General features: G+C 40.2%; 1 protein-coding gene across 10 annotated transcripts in view; it reads left to right on the forward strand.

Moving 5' to 3' along the window:
* The window catches only part of LOC111155910 (REV1, DNA directed polymerase), a 95,229-nt gene that overhangs the window by 74,725 nt on the left and 3,449 nt on the right, over positions 1 to 17,055 (forward strand). For all 10 annotated transcript variants that reach the window (XR_002641162.1, XM_022516375.1, XM_022516376.1 and 7 more), the window contains 6 exons: positions 2,380 to 2,499; positions 7,950 to 8,170; positions 8,400 to 8,572; positions 14,323 to 14,425; positions 15,554 to 15,719; positions 15,957 to 16,159. Coding sequence is in view for 9 of the 10 variants with exons in the window: in XM_022516375.1 (XP_022372083.1) it covers positions 2,380 to 2,499; positions 7,950 to 8,170; positions 8,400 to 8,572; positions 14,323 to 14,425; positions 15,554 to 15,719; positions 15,957 to 16,159 (986 nt within the window). In the remaining variant the exon portion in view is untranslated. The remainder of the gene's footprint in view (positions 1 to 2,379; positions 2,500 to 7,949; positions 8,171 to 8,399; positions 8,573 to 14,322; positions 14,426 to 15,553; positions 15,720 to 15,956; positions 16,160 to 17,055) is intronic.

A 17,055-nucleotide genomic window follows, 5' to 3' on the forward strand; every position in this document is an offset into this window, starting at 1 on the left:
TGATGATGATACTGTCTTTGGGATAAACAAGTTGGAATATTTCTAGTTTTTCAAAAGTGGGGAGAAGTGAATTCAATATTTGTAAACATTCTTTTTAAGTGAGCCAAAGCTTCCTTTAAAGCAGGGTGGTTGGGCGGGGTGGGGGGGGATTTGGAATTAAGTGTTATTGTGAGACTTGGTGTAATTCAGTTACTTGGGAAACGTTAGCTTCCTAGAATGCTTGACCAGTCCTTCCTTCCCTCTCAGTTCCAGAAGTCACCCTTAGTCTACCAGTGGCTCTTAGTAATGGTGTTATCTCTCCCCAGCTCTTGTCTGTTTTATCTTTAATCCTTGTGCTTTGTTTCCTCAGCCTCTCCCATCAGTTTTCCTTGTTTCGTTGGCTCTTGCACTTGTGCCCTCTGAGCCTCTCAGATGCCTCAGCTTCCCTGAGTCACCTCCTCCTTTTGGAACATATCCTCAGTAGCTCTTGCCAGGATACCTCTTTTACTTGTGTTTGCTCCTGTACTCTGTATCTCCCAGGCTCGGGCGGTAGATGTGACTTCCTCTCAGCTTGTCATTGTCATTTCCAACTACTGCTTCTCCGTTTTCATTCAGAAATACTCTTTCCCCTGAAGTTCCCTATCTCATTTGTACCCTTGGAATTGTACTTTATGGAGGGAGCTGAGTGATGACACAGAGCAGCCAATGCCGTGGACAGGTTTTTATTCCTTACACTTGCTGAGAAGAGGAGAAGGCAATGCTGTACCACGTAGGGCCACATGGGGAAGCCCCCAGTTTTGGTCATGAGGCTGAAGCAGGAGAGAGGCCAGAACCTTTACTGGGGTTTCTGTGGGAAAAGCTGGATAAAATAAACAGCTTTGGATTCACTATTTTGGATAATCCTGTGGACTTAGAACTATAAACGGGGATCTCTTTGTACTAGTTGCCTGGTGTCCTGCCTGGATGATTTAAGGCAGGAAAATACTGTCTTTGTGTGTGAGCTTGATGAGGAGATGGTTGGGGGTGGCTGGCTTGCATGTGAGAGGTGCGCTCCTAAGGGAGGTAATTGTGTTCTGTCCTTAAAAACCAGCTAGCCCTGGGAGGGCCATCTCTTCCCAGCCAGCAAGAGTTTTAAGATATCAAAACATCATAACATACAGAAAATAAAAAACATGAATAGTACATTCTTAGCATTCCTCCAGTTCTAGCTAGCCTACCTTTCTACTCCCCTGTGCTTGGCCTGCAGATCTCAGTTTTCATTTTTTTTTTTTTTTTTTTAAGATTTTATTTATTTATTTGACAGAGATCACAAGTAGGCTGAGAGGCAGGCAGAGAGAGAGAGGTGGAAGCAGGCTCCCCACTGAGCAGAGAGCCCGACGCGGGGCTCGATCCCAGGACCCTGGGATCATGACCTGAGCCGAAGGCAGAGGCTTTAACCCACTGAGCCACCCAGGCGCCCCCTCAGTGTTCATTTAAGGGCTTATTATCTGTATTCCAGTATCTGGCATGGTTCTAGTTGTTTAAAAAGTTCTTTTTAATTTACAGGTGTGACAATATGAGTACATTCTTTTAAGTTCAGTCATTAATTAAAATGAAAATCCCACGTGATATTTCCACTCCTCAACCTCTTTTGCCTCTCCACAACTCACCACTTTTATCATTTTGCTGTGACTTTGCAGAACGTTTTCTCTTCATGAATATCTACATATTTACCCTAGGAAAACACATAGCTGTTACAAAAGTCTTCTGTAAAACTGAGGCATGTCCTTTTTATGTCTTCCATAAATTCTTCCTCTTACAGGGCTCTGACACCTTCTCTGTCCCCCCTCCCCCTTGTCTTGGCTCTGCTCTGCTTTACTTTTCCATGTCCACACCCCACCTGGGACCTCGTTGTCCCTCTCTGTTTATAAGTCTTGCCTATCCTTGGTTTCCACTGCACATGTTCTGATTATATAGTGAGACTTCGGGTTCTTAAGGCTCCCTTTCCCCCCAGTCCAGGAGCATGCCTTTGGCTTTATTTCCCTGTTCAGCCTGGACACACTGGTTGGCAGGGTGATGGAATTTCTCATCGTTACCCCCAGTGCCTGCATCTCCGATCATAAGGTTAGGGATTGCTTTCTCCCCTCCTACCAGAGTAGGAGGTGTTGAAATGACACTCAGTTTGGAAGCAAAGGGAAGCCTCTATCCAGTATCCATGCAGGTTATATGTCCTGTTTAACAAAATTCTGCTAGTTTTGTACTCTGTTTGAAATGATCAGAATTGGGAATTATTTATTTTCATTGGTTTTGAAAGAAATTTGATAGGTAACTTGTCTGTAGGTGTCTTTGTTAAGAATCTTAATTTAAAAATAACTGTGGTGAATATTTCTTGAAAACTTTTTTTTTTTTAAACTTTTATAGGTTCTAATATTCTCCTTGCTAGAATGGCAACCCGAAAAGCAAAACCAGATGGCCAATACCACTTAAAACCAGAAGAAGTAGATGATTTTATCAGAGGTCAGCTAGTTAGTAATCTACCAGGTAAATATAGATCTTTGCTTTGTAACTCTGTTTGGTTGTAAATATCTATTAGTGCTTTTCATAATTTTACAATGTTACTCTCTGTTCCAAAACATGTGAATTAAATTTTTTTTTTTTATCATCCATGATTGAGTGCCATGAATAACAGAATTTGGAATTCCTCAGTAAGTAATCCCCTCGGTTGACTAATCAGGACCTGAATGTTACCTTTTATTTCTATTTCTCACATATTTTATTTTAAATATTTCTCAAATGGCAAGGTCAGGGAATTCCTAGCAATCATTTTAAAAAGAATATGATGAAGTTGACTTTTGGTCTTTTAAATAAATCTTAACTGAAATTTTGTACTTCTAGGCTAAATAAAAAGTTTTGAGAATCGATTCCTCTGTTTATAAAAATATACTGGTGGGCTCATGACAGGTTTCTGAGTTTAGTAAGCAAATAGCTGTATAAGTAGAAAATACATGAATCCTATTAGGAAGAATAAAACCTAAAGACAAAGTATTAGGTTGTGTTAAATCAGAGGTAGAAGTAAAATGTCCATCTCTACCTTTCTCTGCTAAGAGCCAGGATGTTTATTTTATATTGTTATGTGGTTACTGTGTGGCTAACCTAGCTTGTAAATATCTTTCCATAGAGAAATCATCAAATATAATTAATGATAACTGAAAAACAGTTGCCCTTTTGGGACCTTGAGGAGATGTAATTTTTTTTGTAGAACAATTCATTTCACAGTTAATAATTACAGGATAGTTCCTTTCACATTTATTAAATATTTAGATTTGCTATGGTAGATACCTCTTTCTAAGAAATTTCTCTAAACCATGTGGTAATCTTTGATATTGTTTCAGATAATCCTATTTGTTAAAAACACACTCTTCTTGTGGTGGGGAAAATTCAAGACCGTACCTTTTCAGTGAAAGTTTTTTTGATTCATTTGCCTGTGAAAAGCGGATTTACTGAAATTTTTAGATGTATATTCTTAAATCTTATAAAAATAAATCTGAAGCACTTAGAAATTTGTTATAGGCTATCAAATAGTAAATGACCAAAATGCCATTTTATAGTAGGTTAGTTTTAAAGCTTCCTGATCCCCCAGTAAATAACTTAAAAGAATGTGTCAGTGTTAGAAATGTGAAATAGGACATTTTGATTGTCAGTTTGAGATTAAATTGGAAGAATAATCTTCTAAACTCAAACTAGCAAATTAGTTTTAGACAGTAAAATTCAAAGTTTTAATAACACATCTTACTGCAGGCTTCTGTAAGAAGGAGCTGGTACAGTGTATTTAAAGCTGCATGTGAATTGTGTGTTCGGACTTCCTGTGCTAGCCATCTCCGTTAGCTTGCTCAGGCTGCCGTAATAAATGCCACCGCTTATGTAACAGAAATTTATTTTCTCAAGATTCTAGGGGCTAGAAGTCAAAGATTGAGTTGTCAGGGTGGTTTTCTGAGGCCTCTCTCCTTGGCTTGTAGATTGGCCGTCTTCTCCCTGTATTGTCACATGGTATTTTTTCTTTATGTGTCTCTGTCCTACCTAACCTCTCCTAACAGGGACAGCAGTCATACCGGATTAGAACCCATTTGTATACAACCTCATTATCTTAATTACTTCTTTCAAGGCCCTCTCTCTAATTACAGTCACATTCTGGGGTATCGGGTATTAGAATTTCAGCGTACAAATTTTAAGGAGACACAGTTCAGTGTAACACCATCTTTGAACCGAATGATTTTTGTTTGTTTGTTTATACACAGTGTGTATTTCCTGAACATTTCACTTTAGTTTGCTTGCTGGCTAGAAGGACTTTATTTCTTGAAGGGCAAGTGTGAAGTTCCCTGTCTTGGTAAAATTCTTAAGTATAGCCTTGTATTTCTTCAGGGATGTCTGAAATACAGTGGGAGGGCAGCAAGAGTGGCTCCTTCTGGCAAGCCACCTTCCCATGTGGCCTCCTCTCTTCTTCATACCCACAATTCTTCGTGATTTCCATAGGTCTTTTGAATTTTATCAAATTCCCAAATTCTTAATCAGATCGATTGAGAACCTTTCACAAAGGCATGCAGAATGTTGCTTTGCACTGTTGTTAGGCCTGTGTAGAAGATGGTGTTGCAATCATCTTTTCCCAAAGTGTGCTCTACAGAATGCGGGCTGTTCTTTGGAGGGCGGGGTGGGGGGGCACGGGGAATTAAAAAGGTTTCACATGCACGCAGGAACCATCCCTGGTGGAGGGCCCGCTTAGTAAAAGTTGAGAATTGTTACAATAAAGAAACTTATTTATCTTTGTTAAAAAGTAATAATTTCCTACAGACATTTGAAGATGAATATATAGTGCCTGTTAACATCTTGTGGAACATGCTTTAGGGAAATTTTGCTCTCTAACCAATAGCCAGAAGAAACTCAGGATGATTACACCTCACTTGTCCTCTACAAGCTCTGGCCCTCTGTGCCTGTAAGTATTTACTTGGCACACAGTGTGTCCAGCACCCTGTACACAGTTATCGTAGCTACACGAGAAGGAGAAAACACTAAGTCAGTTTATGTTTTCGGGGACTCTGCAGAATAGTGATTATATGTTACGCTAACAAATAAGTACCTAATGAGATCTGTTTATTTAGTCAAAGAAAGGATCGTCCCCATCGACTCTTTAATTGCAATAGCCTGTTTCTGTGAATTCTTTGAGATCTTTGCCAGGCCTTTCACCTCACGTTTGTGCCCCTACCGTGAGGACCATCTGCACCTGGTTCAGCCCATGCTGGGTTTGGGCCCTCAGCCATTCTCAGAGAAACTCGACGACCGTGTAGGCGGACATAAAGATCTAAAGTGTTGTCATATGGGAACTGGGAGCTAAGTGAAGGCAGTAGCATTTCAAGTGAAATGAATTACAAATAAAATGAAAATTCAGTCCCTCTTTTGCACTAGCCACATTTCACTGAACTGTGTCTCCTTAAAATTTGTACGCTGAAATTCTAATACCCGATACCCCAGAATGTGACTGTAATTAGAGAGAAGGCCACATTTCAGTGCTCAACATCCTCATGTGGGAAGTGCCTATTGGACTGCACAGCACAGGTAGAGAACGTTTTCATCATCACAGAGAGTTCTGCTGGACAGTGCTATTTTGATGGTAAAAACCTTTTTCTTTAAAACTTGATTCTCCTGTGTCTTTATTATACTTTCAAGTCTGGATGCCAGGGGAGGAGACATTACTGGCAATTTTTAATTTAGAGTAATAGTTCCCCTTCAAGGAGAGAAAGCAAGTCTTTGTCCCAGTGGCTTGACCAGGAGCTTCCACATCTTTTTTTTTTTTTCCTCCTCCTTCTCTCCTTGGATACTTGGTTCTAAGCTAGCATGTTTTCCTTCACTTTTTCCTTTCTAGGTGGCTGCACTCAATTTGAGTGCCCTTTGAGGGGCCTCCTTTCTTTATAAATGCTTCCATGATGAAGGCAGTTAAACTAACAACCTGTCAGGATTTTGGTGCTGATTAATTTTTCCTCCCCACTCAGTATAGTAGGGGCTAGAGGTGGGGCACCGCCCCCACTTACCTCCCTCTCCCCCTTGTTTCATTAGATGAGCTTGCAGCGGACAGGGTCTTCCCTTCCTCCTTACAGGGACAATTCACTTAGATTAGGTTGATCATTGTTCATTTGGTGATATTTAATATGATAGCCTTTCTTTTGTATTTATTAGGAATAATAATTCTGTTCCACTGTATTGAAGATATTCTCAAAAACAGTAGGTTTTTCCCCTGCCCCATGCCACACACATAGAAATAACCCACGATTATTGCCTCTCGCTGATTTTGCAGTTCAGTGAGAACATATCAGCTTTATAGATCTCTAAGGGAAATATCACAGTTTTAGAGTGGGAAGTGGGGTAACAGAGACCAAAAGCCTTTCCTGAACGATGAATAGTGTATAGAGTGTCTGACTTTGGCCAGCCTTGGGTATGATTTGCTTCTTACCTTGGGGTTCTCTCCATCTTGAAAGATACTTTGATGGGTTTCACTTAGAATTTTACCTTTTTGTGAATGGTATTCCTTTGGCAGATTTTGCTGAGGTTAAAGCAGACTCTGGTATTCTTTCTTGTTCTCTCTTTTTACTTGAACTTTAAAATGGCACAGATGGGAGGCAATGCGCTTAACACCTTTCATCTTGTCCATGAGGGAAAAACTTTTGTTTTAAACTTGTCTTGCCTGTCTCCATGGCCATAGATCGTTTGTAAGGTTGGCAGCCTTCTAACCCTATGTCCTATGTAACTGCTCCGGGAGCTGCTCCTGGCAGAACCTGGACTGAAGACTGCTCACAGAATAGCCGCTAGAAGATTGATGATTGATGGGATGCCCAGGTGACTCAGTCAGTTGGGTGTCTGCCTCCGGTTCAGGTCATGATCCTGGGGTCGAGCCCCACATTGGGCTCCCTGCTCAGCGGGTAGCCTGCTTCCCCCTCTGCCTGCCACTCCCCCTGCTTGTGTGTGCACATGCGTTCTTTCTTACACAAATGAATAAATAAAATCTTAAAAAACAAATGCTCAAGTGATGAGCACAGTGTAGCCGCTGTCACTCAGCTGTCCCACGAGATCCTGCGGAAACCCAGAAACAGTCTTTTCCTTATTGGTGGAAATTACTGATTTGGTAGTATGCAGACCATTCTGATCAGAATTTTAGTTTCTCTAGGTTACTCTCAAATATCTCTCCAGATATGTGTTCCTTCGTTAAGATTTGGGCCAAATTGAGAGCGACAGAACTCATCAGCATTCTGCAGGTGAAGCTCAGACCCGGTGTCTGGAAGAGAAGGACCCAGGGACTGCTGCGTGCTGGCCCAGCTGTGGGGGGGTTGAGACCTTTTAGAGAGATAATCTTTGTTAGTAAAAGAAATCTATCTTGCCCTCACTGCCATGTTGTTTCATCCCCAAGTCACTTTATCAAGTGTGACAGCAGTAACATTCTTGGGTTTGGACCTGTGTCATAAGTTCTTGTTCTAGTTTCCATTCATAGAAAGTGAGACTGAAACTGTCATGAAATTTGGCCATCACCGAAATCATAGTAGAATCCTTAACACTCGTGAGTCTCTTCACATGTAGGTCATACTATAGGCCCATGTAAACAAGCCTATAACTTCATTTGCTGATTTTCTCAGTAAGATGGAAATCTTGATATTACTCAGTAATGAATAAAGATGGCATTCTTCTGAGAACTTATGTAGTTTACACATATTTGAGAATGTTCACCTATATCTGGAGCTCAGATTGAGGGGAGGATTCTAGAAATAACTTTATTAGCATTTGCACCAAACAGTTCTTTAAAGTCTATGAGATGTTTCAGTTACGTCACTTAAAAATTTTGAGGGAGATTAAACTAGTTGTTTTGTGAATGAATGATAGTTATTTCGCATTGCTAAATTGTTTTTAATGGTTTATGTGCAGAATTAAAGAATTATACATATCCCCTTTTCTAGGAGTTGGACGTTCAATGGAATCCAAGTTGACCTCTTTGGGAATTAAAACTTGTGGAGACTTGCAATATATGACAATGGCAAAGCTCCAGAAAGAATTTGGTCCCAAAACAGGTCAGATGCTTTATAGGTTCTGCCGTGGTTTGGATGATAGACCAGTTCGAACTGAAAAGGAAAGAAAATCTATTTCAGCTGAGATCAACTATGGAATAAGGTTTACCCAGGTATTGATCTCTTAATGAGTTTTATCCATTTATTTACTGTTCTTTCTCTCCACCTAGTCCTATCTCTCCAGCTAGCCCATAGACTCTTGTTGCTTGAATACTTTATACTCTTGTTCCTGCAGCTTTCAGGATACAAAGAGTATACATGTTTGATTTTGAAAGTGAAAATACTTGAGAATTGTTCGGTGTTTAGAAAAACAATGGAGTTTTTCTGTTTGTCTTTCCATAGCCAAAAGAAGCGGAAGCTTTTCTTCTGAATCTTTCAGAAGAAATTCAGCGACGACTTGAGGCTGCCGGCATGAAGGGTAAACGCCTGACGCTCAAAGTCATGGTGCGAAAGCCTGGGGCCCCAGTCGAAACTGCAAAATTTGGAGGCCATGGGATTTGTGATCACATCGCCAGGTAAGCTTATGTGTAAAAGGATTTTGGCTAATTGATATTCCAGTGCAGGTTATTACAATTAATAATAGGAAAAGGAAGAAAACCAAGGAAGAGTCTAAATAAAGATCTGTACAATCTGGGGTTATCGGATATTCAGCCCAAGGCCATTGCTGTTGTGTCACTGCCCTCAGGTTCGTCTGGTCATGGGAACCTGTGTGCCTGACCTTTGGAGGGAGTCTTGAGGCTGTGGACTTCCGTTCACGGACAGAAGGAAAGGGTGGTGACGGTTGTGGGTGGCAACAGGGTCCTGGAGGGAAACCTCAGCACAGTGCTTCAGAAAGTGATTTTAATGAAATATTTGCTTTATTTAGGGAGTTATAGGTTCTGTTTCTGAAATGATTAATTATTGTAGTCTCTGCAGACTGGGAGAAAGCATTTAAACCCCCCCCCTTTTTTTAAATGTGAGGACCGCGAATATGAAACTTAAGGTTTGTGACCAAAAGAAAATACTTATTTTTGTGTACCATTTTATATACCAACGGTGCACTGTATTTTGTCTGTCAAAGTGTTGAGACGTCTGAGCTGAAAGCCACGCATAAGGAATTGTGTGTTTATTAAAAAAAAACAAAAACAGTTTTTTAGCTCATGCCAGTTGCACCAATTATGTTTTTGTGTGTGGTGTTGACAAGTCACAAGAGGACCGCTCTCAGTCAGAGGCGGCTGCCAGCTCTGTCCCTCACACATTTGTTCACCATGAAAACAGGGATTATAAATTGTATGTGAAACCGCATATTTATAAAATATATTTTTATGCAGTTGGTAAGATTTAGCTGTTATATTTATCTATTTTAATAAACATTTTGATACGTACCTGTCTTTCAGATTCTAGCTAGTTAAATACACTGTTAGTGATCATTTCTATAATAAGTTGGTTGTTAGGCCCTAACTCTGGAATAAAATGATCTTTTTACACATGGTTTCTGGGGGAAAAATCAGATCTAGTTTATTAATACCTTTTCTGAGAATGTAACCTGGAACTTGATTTAAGATACATGGGAAGGGTTATTCAAAAACTAAATAATTTTTCTTCGGGAAGAGAAATGGCACTGGTTTCCTCTTTTCGTATATGTGTTTTTAAATATCTTCTAGTTACTTAGCACTGTATATTTTGGGGGGTTCACTCTAATAGTAATAAGAAAATCAGCCTCATTCAGTCCTTTTTGGAGAATTCAGGTGCTCCAAAAATATAATTTTAACATGAAGAAAACTAGGATTAATTGTAACTTTATTCCCCCGACCCCCAGTTGAAGGATAATAGCCATTTTGTGAGCACATTATCTGCTCGCTGTTGTTGGTATTTGTTCCATTTTTGTCCTGAACTTAAGGAGTTTCATTAGGAAAATTTAAAACATTTAAAAGTAGAACAGTAGAGTGAACCCCTGTGAACCCATTACCTGATTCTAGTACTGCTGTCAGCGCCTCCGTACCATCCTAACTCCCTTTCTTCCCAGTGATTTTGAAGCAAATCTCTGATACCAGCTCATTTCTCCTACTTATATTTCAGTGTTCATCTCTAACGAGATGAGGACTCAGTTGAATAACCACAGGATAGTTCACAATCTGCTGTGCATAGCTGGTAGTCAGGTGTACATTTTGCTGTGTCCTTAAAATACTTCTTTTGGAGGGCACCTGGGTGGCTCAGTTGGTTAAGCGACTGCCTTTGGCTTAGGTTATGATCCTGGAGTCCCGGGATCGAGTCTTGCATTGGGCTCCCTGCTCATCGGGGAGTCTGCTTCTCCCTCTGACCCTTCCCCCTTCTCATACTCTCTCTCTCTCAAATAAAATCTTTCAGTAAATATTGATTTAAATAAATAAAATTTTAAAAAAATACTTATTTTGGAGAAGATGTAAAAGAGCACATGATTAATCAAAACAGGTGTAATTTTATAAATATTAAGAACATTCAGATCAGTTGTAAACCATTAACTTAAACCCAATATCTCGGTGGTGGTTTAACTGCGTGAGGAATGCTTTAGGGGAGGGATTATGAAATACTCTAACACTGACCTTGTATTTCCTCTGCTTCCGGGTTGACACACTGTGTCCTGTGGGCCTTATCCAGCCTGGGGCCTGTTTTATGTGGTTTGTGTGAGCCAAGAATGGTATTTATCTAGAAGTCTGTGCAAAGTGAAGACTGTTTGAGAGGCACCGTAAAGCACAGGCTATTTACTCTCTGGCCCTTTACAGAAAAAGTCTGTGGGCCGCTGCTGAGTCAGGAAGTGGTACTCCACGTCTCATGATTCTGTTACCTCTTGTCATTAGCTACGTGGCAATCATGTGCCTCCCAGACTGTGATATGTTACAGTACTATAACACAAAGGACACGTCAAAGAGCCCTATGTAAGTTGAGATGTGTGGCTTAATTATCACATAGGGAGTTTTAACAGTTTTTCTTTCGGGGAAATAATTGCCCCGCCGTGGCTCTCTTTTGTATATATGTGCTTTTTAGTTTTATAAACACACACACACAGAGTCCCCTGCACTACTTATCTTCTACTGCCTGTTCCTGTTTCCCGATGCATTTCCTTTGCCCCCAGCAGTGTTCTGTGGCGGTGACCCTGTGCAGCCGCACATGGTTGATCATAGAGTCCGCTACGACCACATTCCCTTTTTTTGTGGAACTTGTTTGTCCTGGAGTTACTGAGCTTCTCGTTTTGTTTGTTGGCTTTTTTGTGAATTTGCCAGATTCCCTCCTACTGTGTTTCAATGCACCAGTTAATCACCTGGTTTGATCTTTTCTCTTGGAGCACTCTCTGGGGGCCCTCGAGCGTGCCAGTGCAATCGGGATTAGATGTACTGTGGACTGGGACTGAAGGGGTGTCCCTTCTTTATGATCTGGGTAGGATCCTGTTTTCCTGCATCCCTGGTCTCCTTCTCCTAGTATCTAGTGAGAAAGAAGGCATGGGTATAAATTGTTTTGAACCTCTCTGTCCTCATGCTCAGTAGTTTTGCTGACTTAAAAGTTATAGTTAGAAATCATTTTTCCTGGGGCACCTGTGTGGCTCAGTGGGTTAAAGCCCCTGCCTTCAGCTCAGGTCATGGTCTCAGGGTCCTGGGATCGAGCCCCGCATCGGGCTCTCTGCTCAGCAGGGAGCCTGGCTCCCCGTCTCTCTCTCTGCCTGCCTCTCTGCCTACTTGGGATCTCTGTCAAATAAATAAATAAATCTTAAAAAAAAATCATTTTTCCTCATTTAAAGACTCCATTGTCATCTTTTTTTCAAGGATTACTTTTGAGAAGCTGAGTGCTCTTTTGATAGCCTATTTCTTTTTTTTTAAAGATTTTAGTTACTTACTTGACAGAGCTAGAGCTAGAGCACAGCAGGGGGAACAGCAGAAGGAGAGGGAGAAGCAGACTTCCTGCTGAGCAGGGAGTCCGATGCAGGGCTTGACCCCAGACCCTTGGGATCATGACCTGAGCTGAAGGCAGACGCTTAACACCCCAGGTGTCCCAGGGGTTCTGGAATTTTATTTGGTCTTTGTTTTTGTGCCAGGTACTTCATCAATATTAATTTTTTATTTCTACCAACATTTTAAACTTCTGAGTATTTCTTAATTCTTTGGACATTTAAATATGAATATCTGTTATTTCACAGATGCTGTATTCTCTCTTTTAAATATTCTTCTGTTCCCTCTGTCACTTGTTTCTTCTGATACCTTTTTTTTTTAATTGTTTTTATAATTAGAGGTTTTCTTCACCTGTCTGTGTGACATGGCTGTCTGTTGAGACATGAACTTCTAAAATTTTATTTGGAGCCTCTAGATTCGTAGTGGGACGTGTGGACCCGTGGGCTTCATCATAGACAAGTGGCTGAGGGGCTTGGTCTTTGGTTATCACAACCCAGTTGTATTTGTGGTCTTTGCTTTTAGGCTTGTCAGTTTGCCACGAGAGAGGTCTTCCCATCTCCAGCCCGCAGTTGGTGAGCTGGTGTGAAGATGGCAGCTGGCATTCTGGTTTCTCAGTGGAAGAGCAGTCTGGGTGGGAAGAGTGTAGTTTCTTTTGAGTGAGGTGCCTCCCTCCCCTTGGCCATGCATGATGTCCCCTAACTCACAGCGTCGACATGCCAGGTATAGTGCATCCCAGAGGAAGGGCTGACTCTCTGCGGCACACACGTTCTCTCCCCTTTCTCACCCCCTTGCTGGCACCTGACGCTTCCAATCATGGAGCATTTCTGAGGTTCTGTAACATAAATTGACTTCTCTCAAGCTGAGTGCCTTGCTTTTTAGGCATAGCAGGCATATTTGGTAAACTTACTTTTTTTTTTTTTTTAAAGATTTTATTTGTTTATTTGACAGAGATCACAAGTAGATGGAGAGGCAGGCAGAGAGAGAGAGAGAGAGAGAGGGAAACAGGCACCCTGCTGAGCAGAGAGCCCGATGCGGGACTCGATCCCAGGACCCTGAGATCATGACCTGAGCCAAAGGCAGCGGCTTAATCCACTGAGCCACCCAGGTGCCCCTAAAGTTACATTTTCTAATGTGCTTTCAGTCTTCTAGATCACGATTAACCAAAAAATAAATAAATAACAATTGACCCAATACTTAAAAATTGTTTCCAAGACAGTTTAATGGTATTCTGGAAAGATAAGAAGATAAACACATTTAAACCACCATGGTCCACTAAAAATCTTGTTCTTAAGTTCTTCTGGATTTATTTGTATGAAATAAACTTGAGGTAAGAAATCAATGGAAATTTCTTGCAAATGGTTTCCTTAAAAATATGGGTAACTTTCATGGATGTACATAATGTCCTCACATACTGAGAAAGTTAAAATATAATAAAATAGTTTTTAGGGGCACCTGGGTGGCTCAGTGGGTTAAGCCTCTGCCTTCGGCTCAGGTCATGATCTCAGGGTCCTGGGATCGAGCCCCACATTGGGCTCTCTGCTTAGTGGGGAGCCTGCTTCCCCCTCTCTCTCTGCCTGCCTCTCTGCCTACTTGTGATCTCTGTCAAATAAATAAATTAAAAAAAAAATAGTTTTTAGCACCTACTAATGCTGGCAGTCTTCCCTCCCCCTTCAAGAATTCTTAAAGATCTAAGAATTGTGTATTCCAGTCCCACTGGGTTTTAGACAGGGTACCACTGTATTTCCTTTGTCATAGCTGCCCACACGTTTGTTGATTTCTGGAGCTTCTGAGAATTGTCATGCACATACTCACATGTTGAAATTATTCAGTGGCTTTACTTCAAACATAAGTCAAGAAATAAAACATGGGTATTCATCTTCTTTTCATACCTCAACATGGATAATCTTGGAATGTAAATTTTTAATTTTTTAATGTAAAATTTCAAATTTCTGTTGGAATCTCAAACATATTTACATTCATGCTTTAGTTGCAACATAATATGCATGTTATTTGTATATATACATGTTAACTAAAATACATCTTTTTAAAGAATTTTTTCCAACTTATTTTCAGTTGGTCAGGTCTTCTTTAGTCTATATCTCAAAGTCCGAGCGTTCTGTATGGTTTTTCTTTTACTCCTTGCTTTCAATGTAATTCATTTGTTATTACTGGTTTCCTTGAAGGAAGACATTCTCATTCATTTTTCAGTGATTATATTTAGTATTTAATTATTTAAACTTTTTTGTAACTTTCTTGACAAGTTTCCTATGCCTTTTCAAATAGTTCAATACCTGTGAGGTACTAGTGAATATATATGTGGGGTGTAGCTTTTGTTCCTTTAAAAAAGTTAATTCTATCACTTACAGGACTGTAACTCTTGACCAGGCAACAGATAGCGCAAAGATAATTGGAAAAGCTACACTAAACATGTTTCATACAATGAAACTAAATATATCAGATATGAGAGGGGTAAGTAACATTTTAAAATTCTGCCTTTCTGCAATGTTTTTCTCATTTAAAGCTTGATCTAAGAATGGTCATGAGGGAGTAGTGGGTTTATGTGCGTATTTTCATCTTATTTGAGATAATACCAGGAGAATAGAAACTGAAAAATTGTTGACTTTCTTAACTGATCTGATCTTGTTATTTTTCAGCATAGAGTCAAATTTGTTCTGAAAGCTCTTAGTTTTCTGTGTAGAATGATTTTGTTATCTTAAAATTTTAGAGTATCTTTTAGTTTACCAAGGGCGTATTTTACCTACATTATCTTGCTTCCCATTCTCAATCCCCTGGAAGTAGATGGGACTGTGAGGAGTATAGAACTGCAAATAATTCTTTTTAACCGAATTCATTCTGATGTCTCTTGATGCTCTAGAAGGGAGCATTTACCACAGACACACAAACATGCTTTTGGGACATGTAGGTGAGATGGTATAAAAAATGTAAAAATCTTAATTTTCTTAAGGATGAACCATTGCAGGTTCCATTGTGTGTGTACACATATGTGAGTAAAAGGCATTTATTGGTTTGGTGTGGCATTTTTGGAAGGATTAAAGAATTACTAAACCAGATATGATTAAAACTTCTCTCTGAAATATTGTTATAGTAAGACTTTATGGTGGTGTGGGGTGTTATCTAGACGCCTCAGGGTGCGGTGTACCCCCGGGCACTGCCCATCCCCCTCACACCCATATATTTGAGAAGTACTTCATTTTAAACAAAAATGATAAATGAAGTAAGGCTCCAAGTAGAATGCTCTCTTTGGAGTTTTTTTTTTAATGTTAAAAATTTGGTTGATTAGAACTTTAGTGGGATATAAAAGTAGTATACTTTTTTGGATTTTTCTGATTTTGAAGAGATTGCAATATATTTGGATAGAATTGGATACTCCCAAGATTGAGGTGAATAACTGCTTGCTAGCTAGTCAGTAGTTTTTGAAATAAGTCATAATAGAATACTGTTGGAATACTTTAATCTTTTATTCTAGAAATAAGACCTAGAAGATCTTTTTAAAAAGAAACAGCTGAGAAGTTTGCATAGTTAATTCATATTCTTGCTTCAGTTTTCCTGGAAACACATTTCCACTTCTGGTTCTAGGTTGGGATTCAAGTCAATCAGTTGGTCCCGACCAATCCAAACCCTTCCGCATGCCCCAGTCGCCCGTCAGTTCAGTCAAGCCACTTTCCTGGTGGGTCACACTCTGTCCTGGATCTCTTCCAAGTTCAGAAAGCTAAGAAATCCACAGAAGAGGAGCATAAGGAAGGTCAGTGGTCATAACTGTGGTTCTTGTTTTGGTGGTGCTTTTACCCTTAGGAAGGCTAATAAGTTAATCTCACAATTGTCTGGCATGGATCTACTTTTTAAGAAACACATCGACATTCTGGATTATAAGGATTCAGTAGTATAAGTTTGTTTTTACCTACAGTGGATTAAAGTAATCCATATTATCCCATCCCTAAGGACATGAAGAAGCTGTTTTATGTATTTTCTATACTTTCAGTATTTGTGGCTGCTATGGATCTGGAAATATCCTCTGCCTCTAGAAATTGCACTTTCATGCCATCTTTTTCTACACACCTGACATCAAGCGTCAATCCTGTTACTAGCAAAGCTGAGTCTTCAGGGAAATGGAATGGTCTACATTCTCCCATCAGTTTAAAATCAAGACTTAACTTGAGTATAGAAGTTCCATCACCTTCCCAGGTATATTTTATAGTTCTAAGTATTATGTAAGGGCAAAAGCAGTTTCAAAGTAGGAATGACGTTTTTAGTTGTCAGCATAGCCAAGAAGGGGAGAGGGCTACTTGTCAGGTAGATCAGGGACACATCACGCGTTGACTGAATTCCAAATGAGAAAGATCACATTATGAAAAAGGTGCTGCTTTTGGAAAGATCTGCGACTCTTGCAAGTTGTAGAACGTGGACGGAAGCCAGTTCTGCATACTGCCATCACTAGCCACTTTCTCTCTCTGTAGCAGTGGTCATGATACAGGCTTAACTCTGTTCAGCAGTACAGCTTTGGTGCTCATCAATAGGGGCCTATATCCAAGGTTTTTCTTGTAGCATTTGGAAACAGTTCTTTCTGTAGAGTGAATGATTTTCCTAACATAAGCCAGTAGTTCCGTTGATGTGCACAGTAAATGTGGAATACGGTTGGAATTTTTGCTCCTTGTAAGGTTGAGATAGCACTATAAGCTATATTGGGAAAGTCCATTTTTCTGCTCTACTAAATAGTGGGAGGCTGAAGGAAACCTACACACAGGCTTTAAAGCTGGGAAAGGGACGGTTGTGATACACTTGCATTGGGTCCCAGATGCTAGTGAATTATCCAGAAATAGTTGTTCCTGGCATAGTACAACACTGGCCTGTGCAGCTTATGGGATTCCATGCTGCTTAATGGAAGGGCACAGATGTGCAGAGGAATCTGGTGTGTAGGCTAGAGAAAAGTTAGTTTCTAGAATCCCTTTTTTCTTAGTGTTGTCAGAACCAGAATTATTTGTACTTGGGGTCAGATAGTCTACTGTGTGAAAGGTAAACAGAACTCCATTATCGCATTCCAGAAATCTGACATATCCCACAGGCACTGGCCCCTGCCCCCG

This window comes from Enhydra lutris, unplaced genomic scaffold (assembly GCF_002288905.1).
Source record: "Enhydra lutris kenyoni isolate GAN:26980312 unplaced genomic scaffold, ASM228890v2 scaffoldscaffold44, whole genome shotgun sequence".
Classification (NCBI taxonomy): domain Eukaryota; kingdom Metazoa; phylum Chordata; class Mammalia; order Carnivora; family Mustelidae; genus Enhydra; species Enhydra lutris.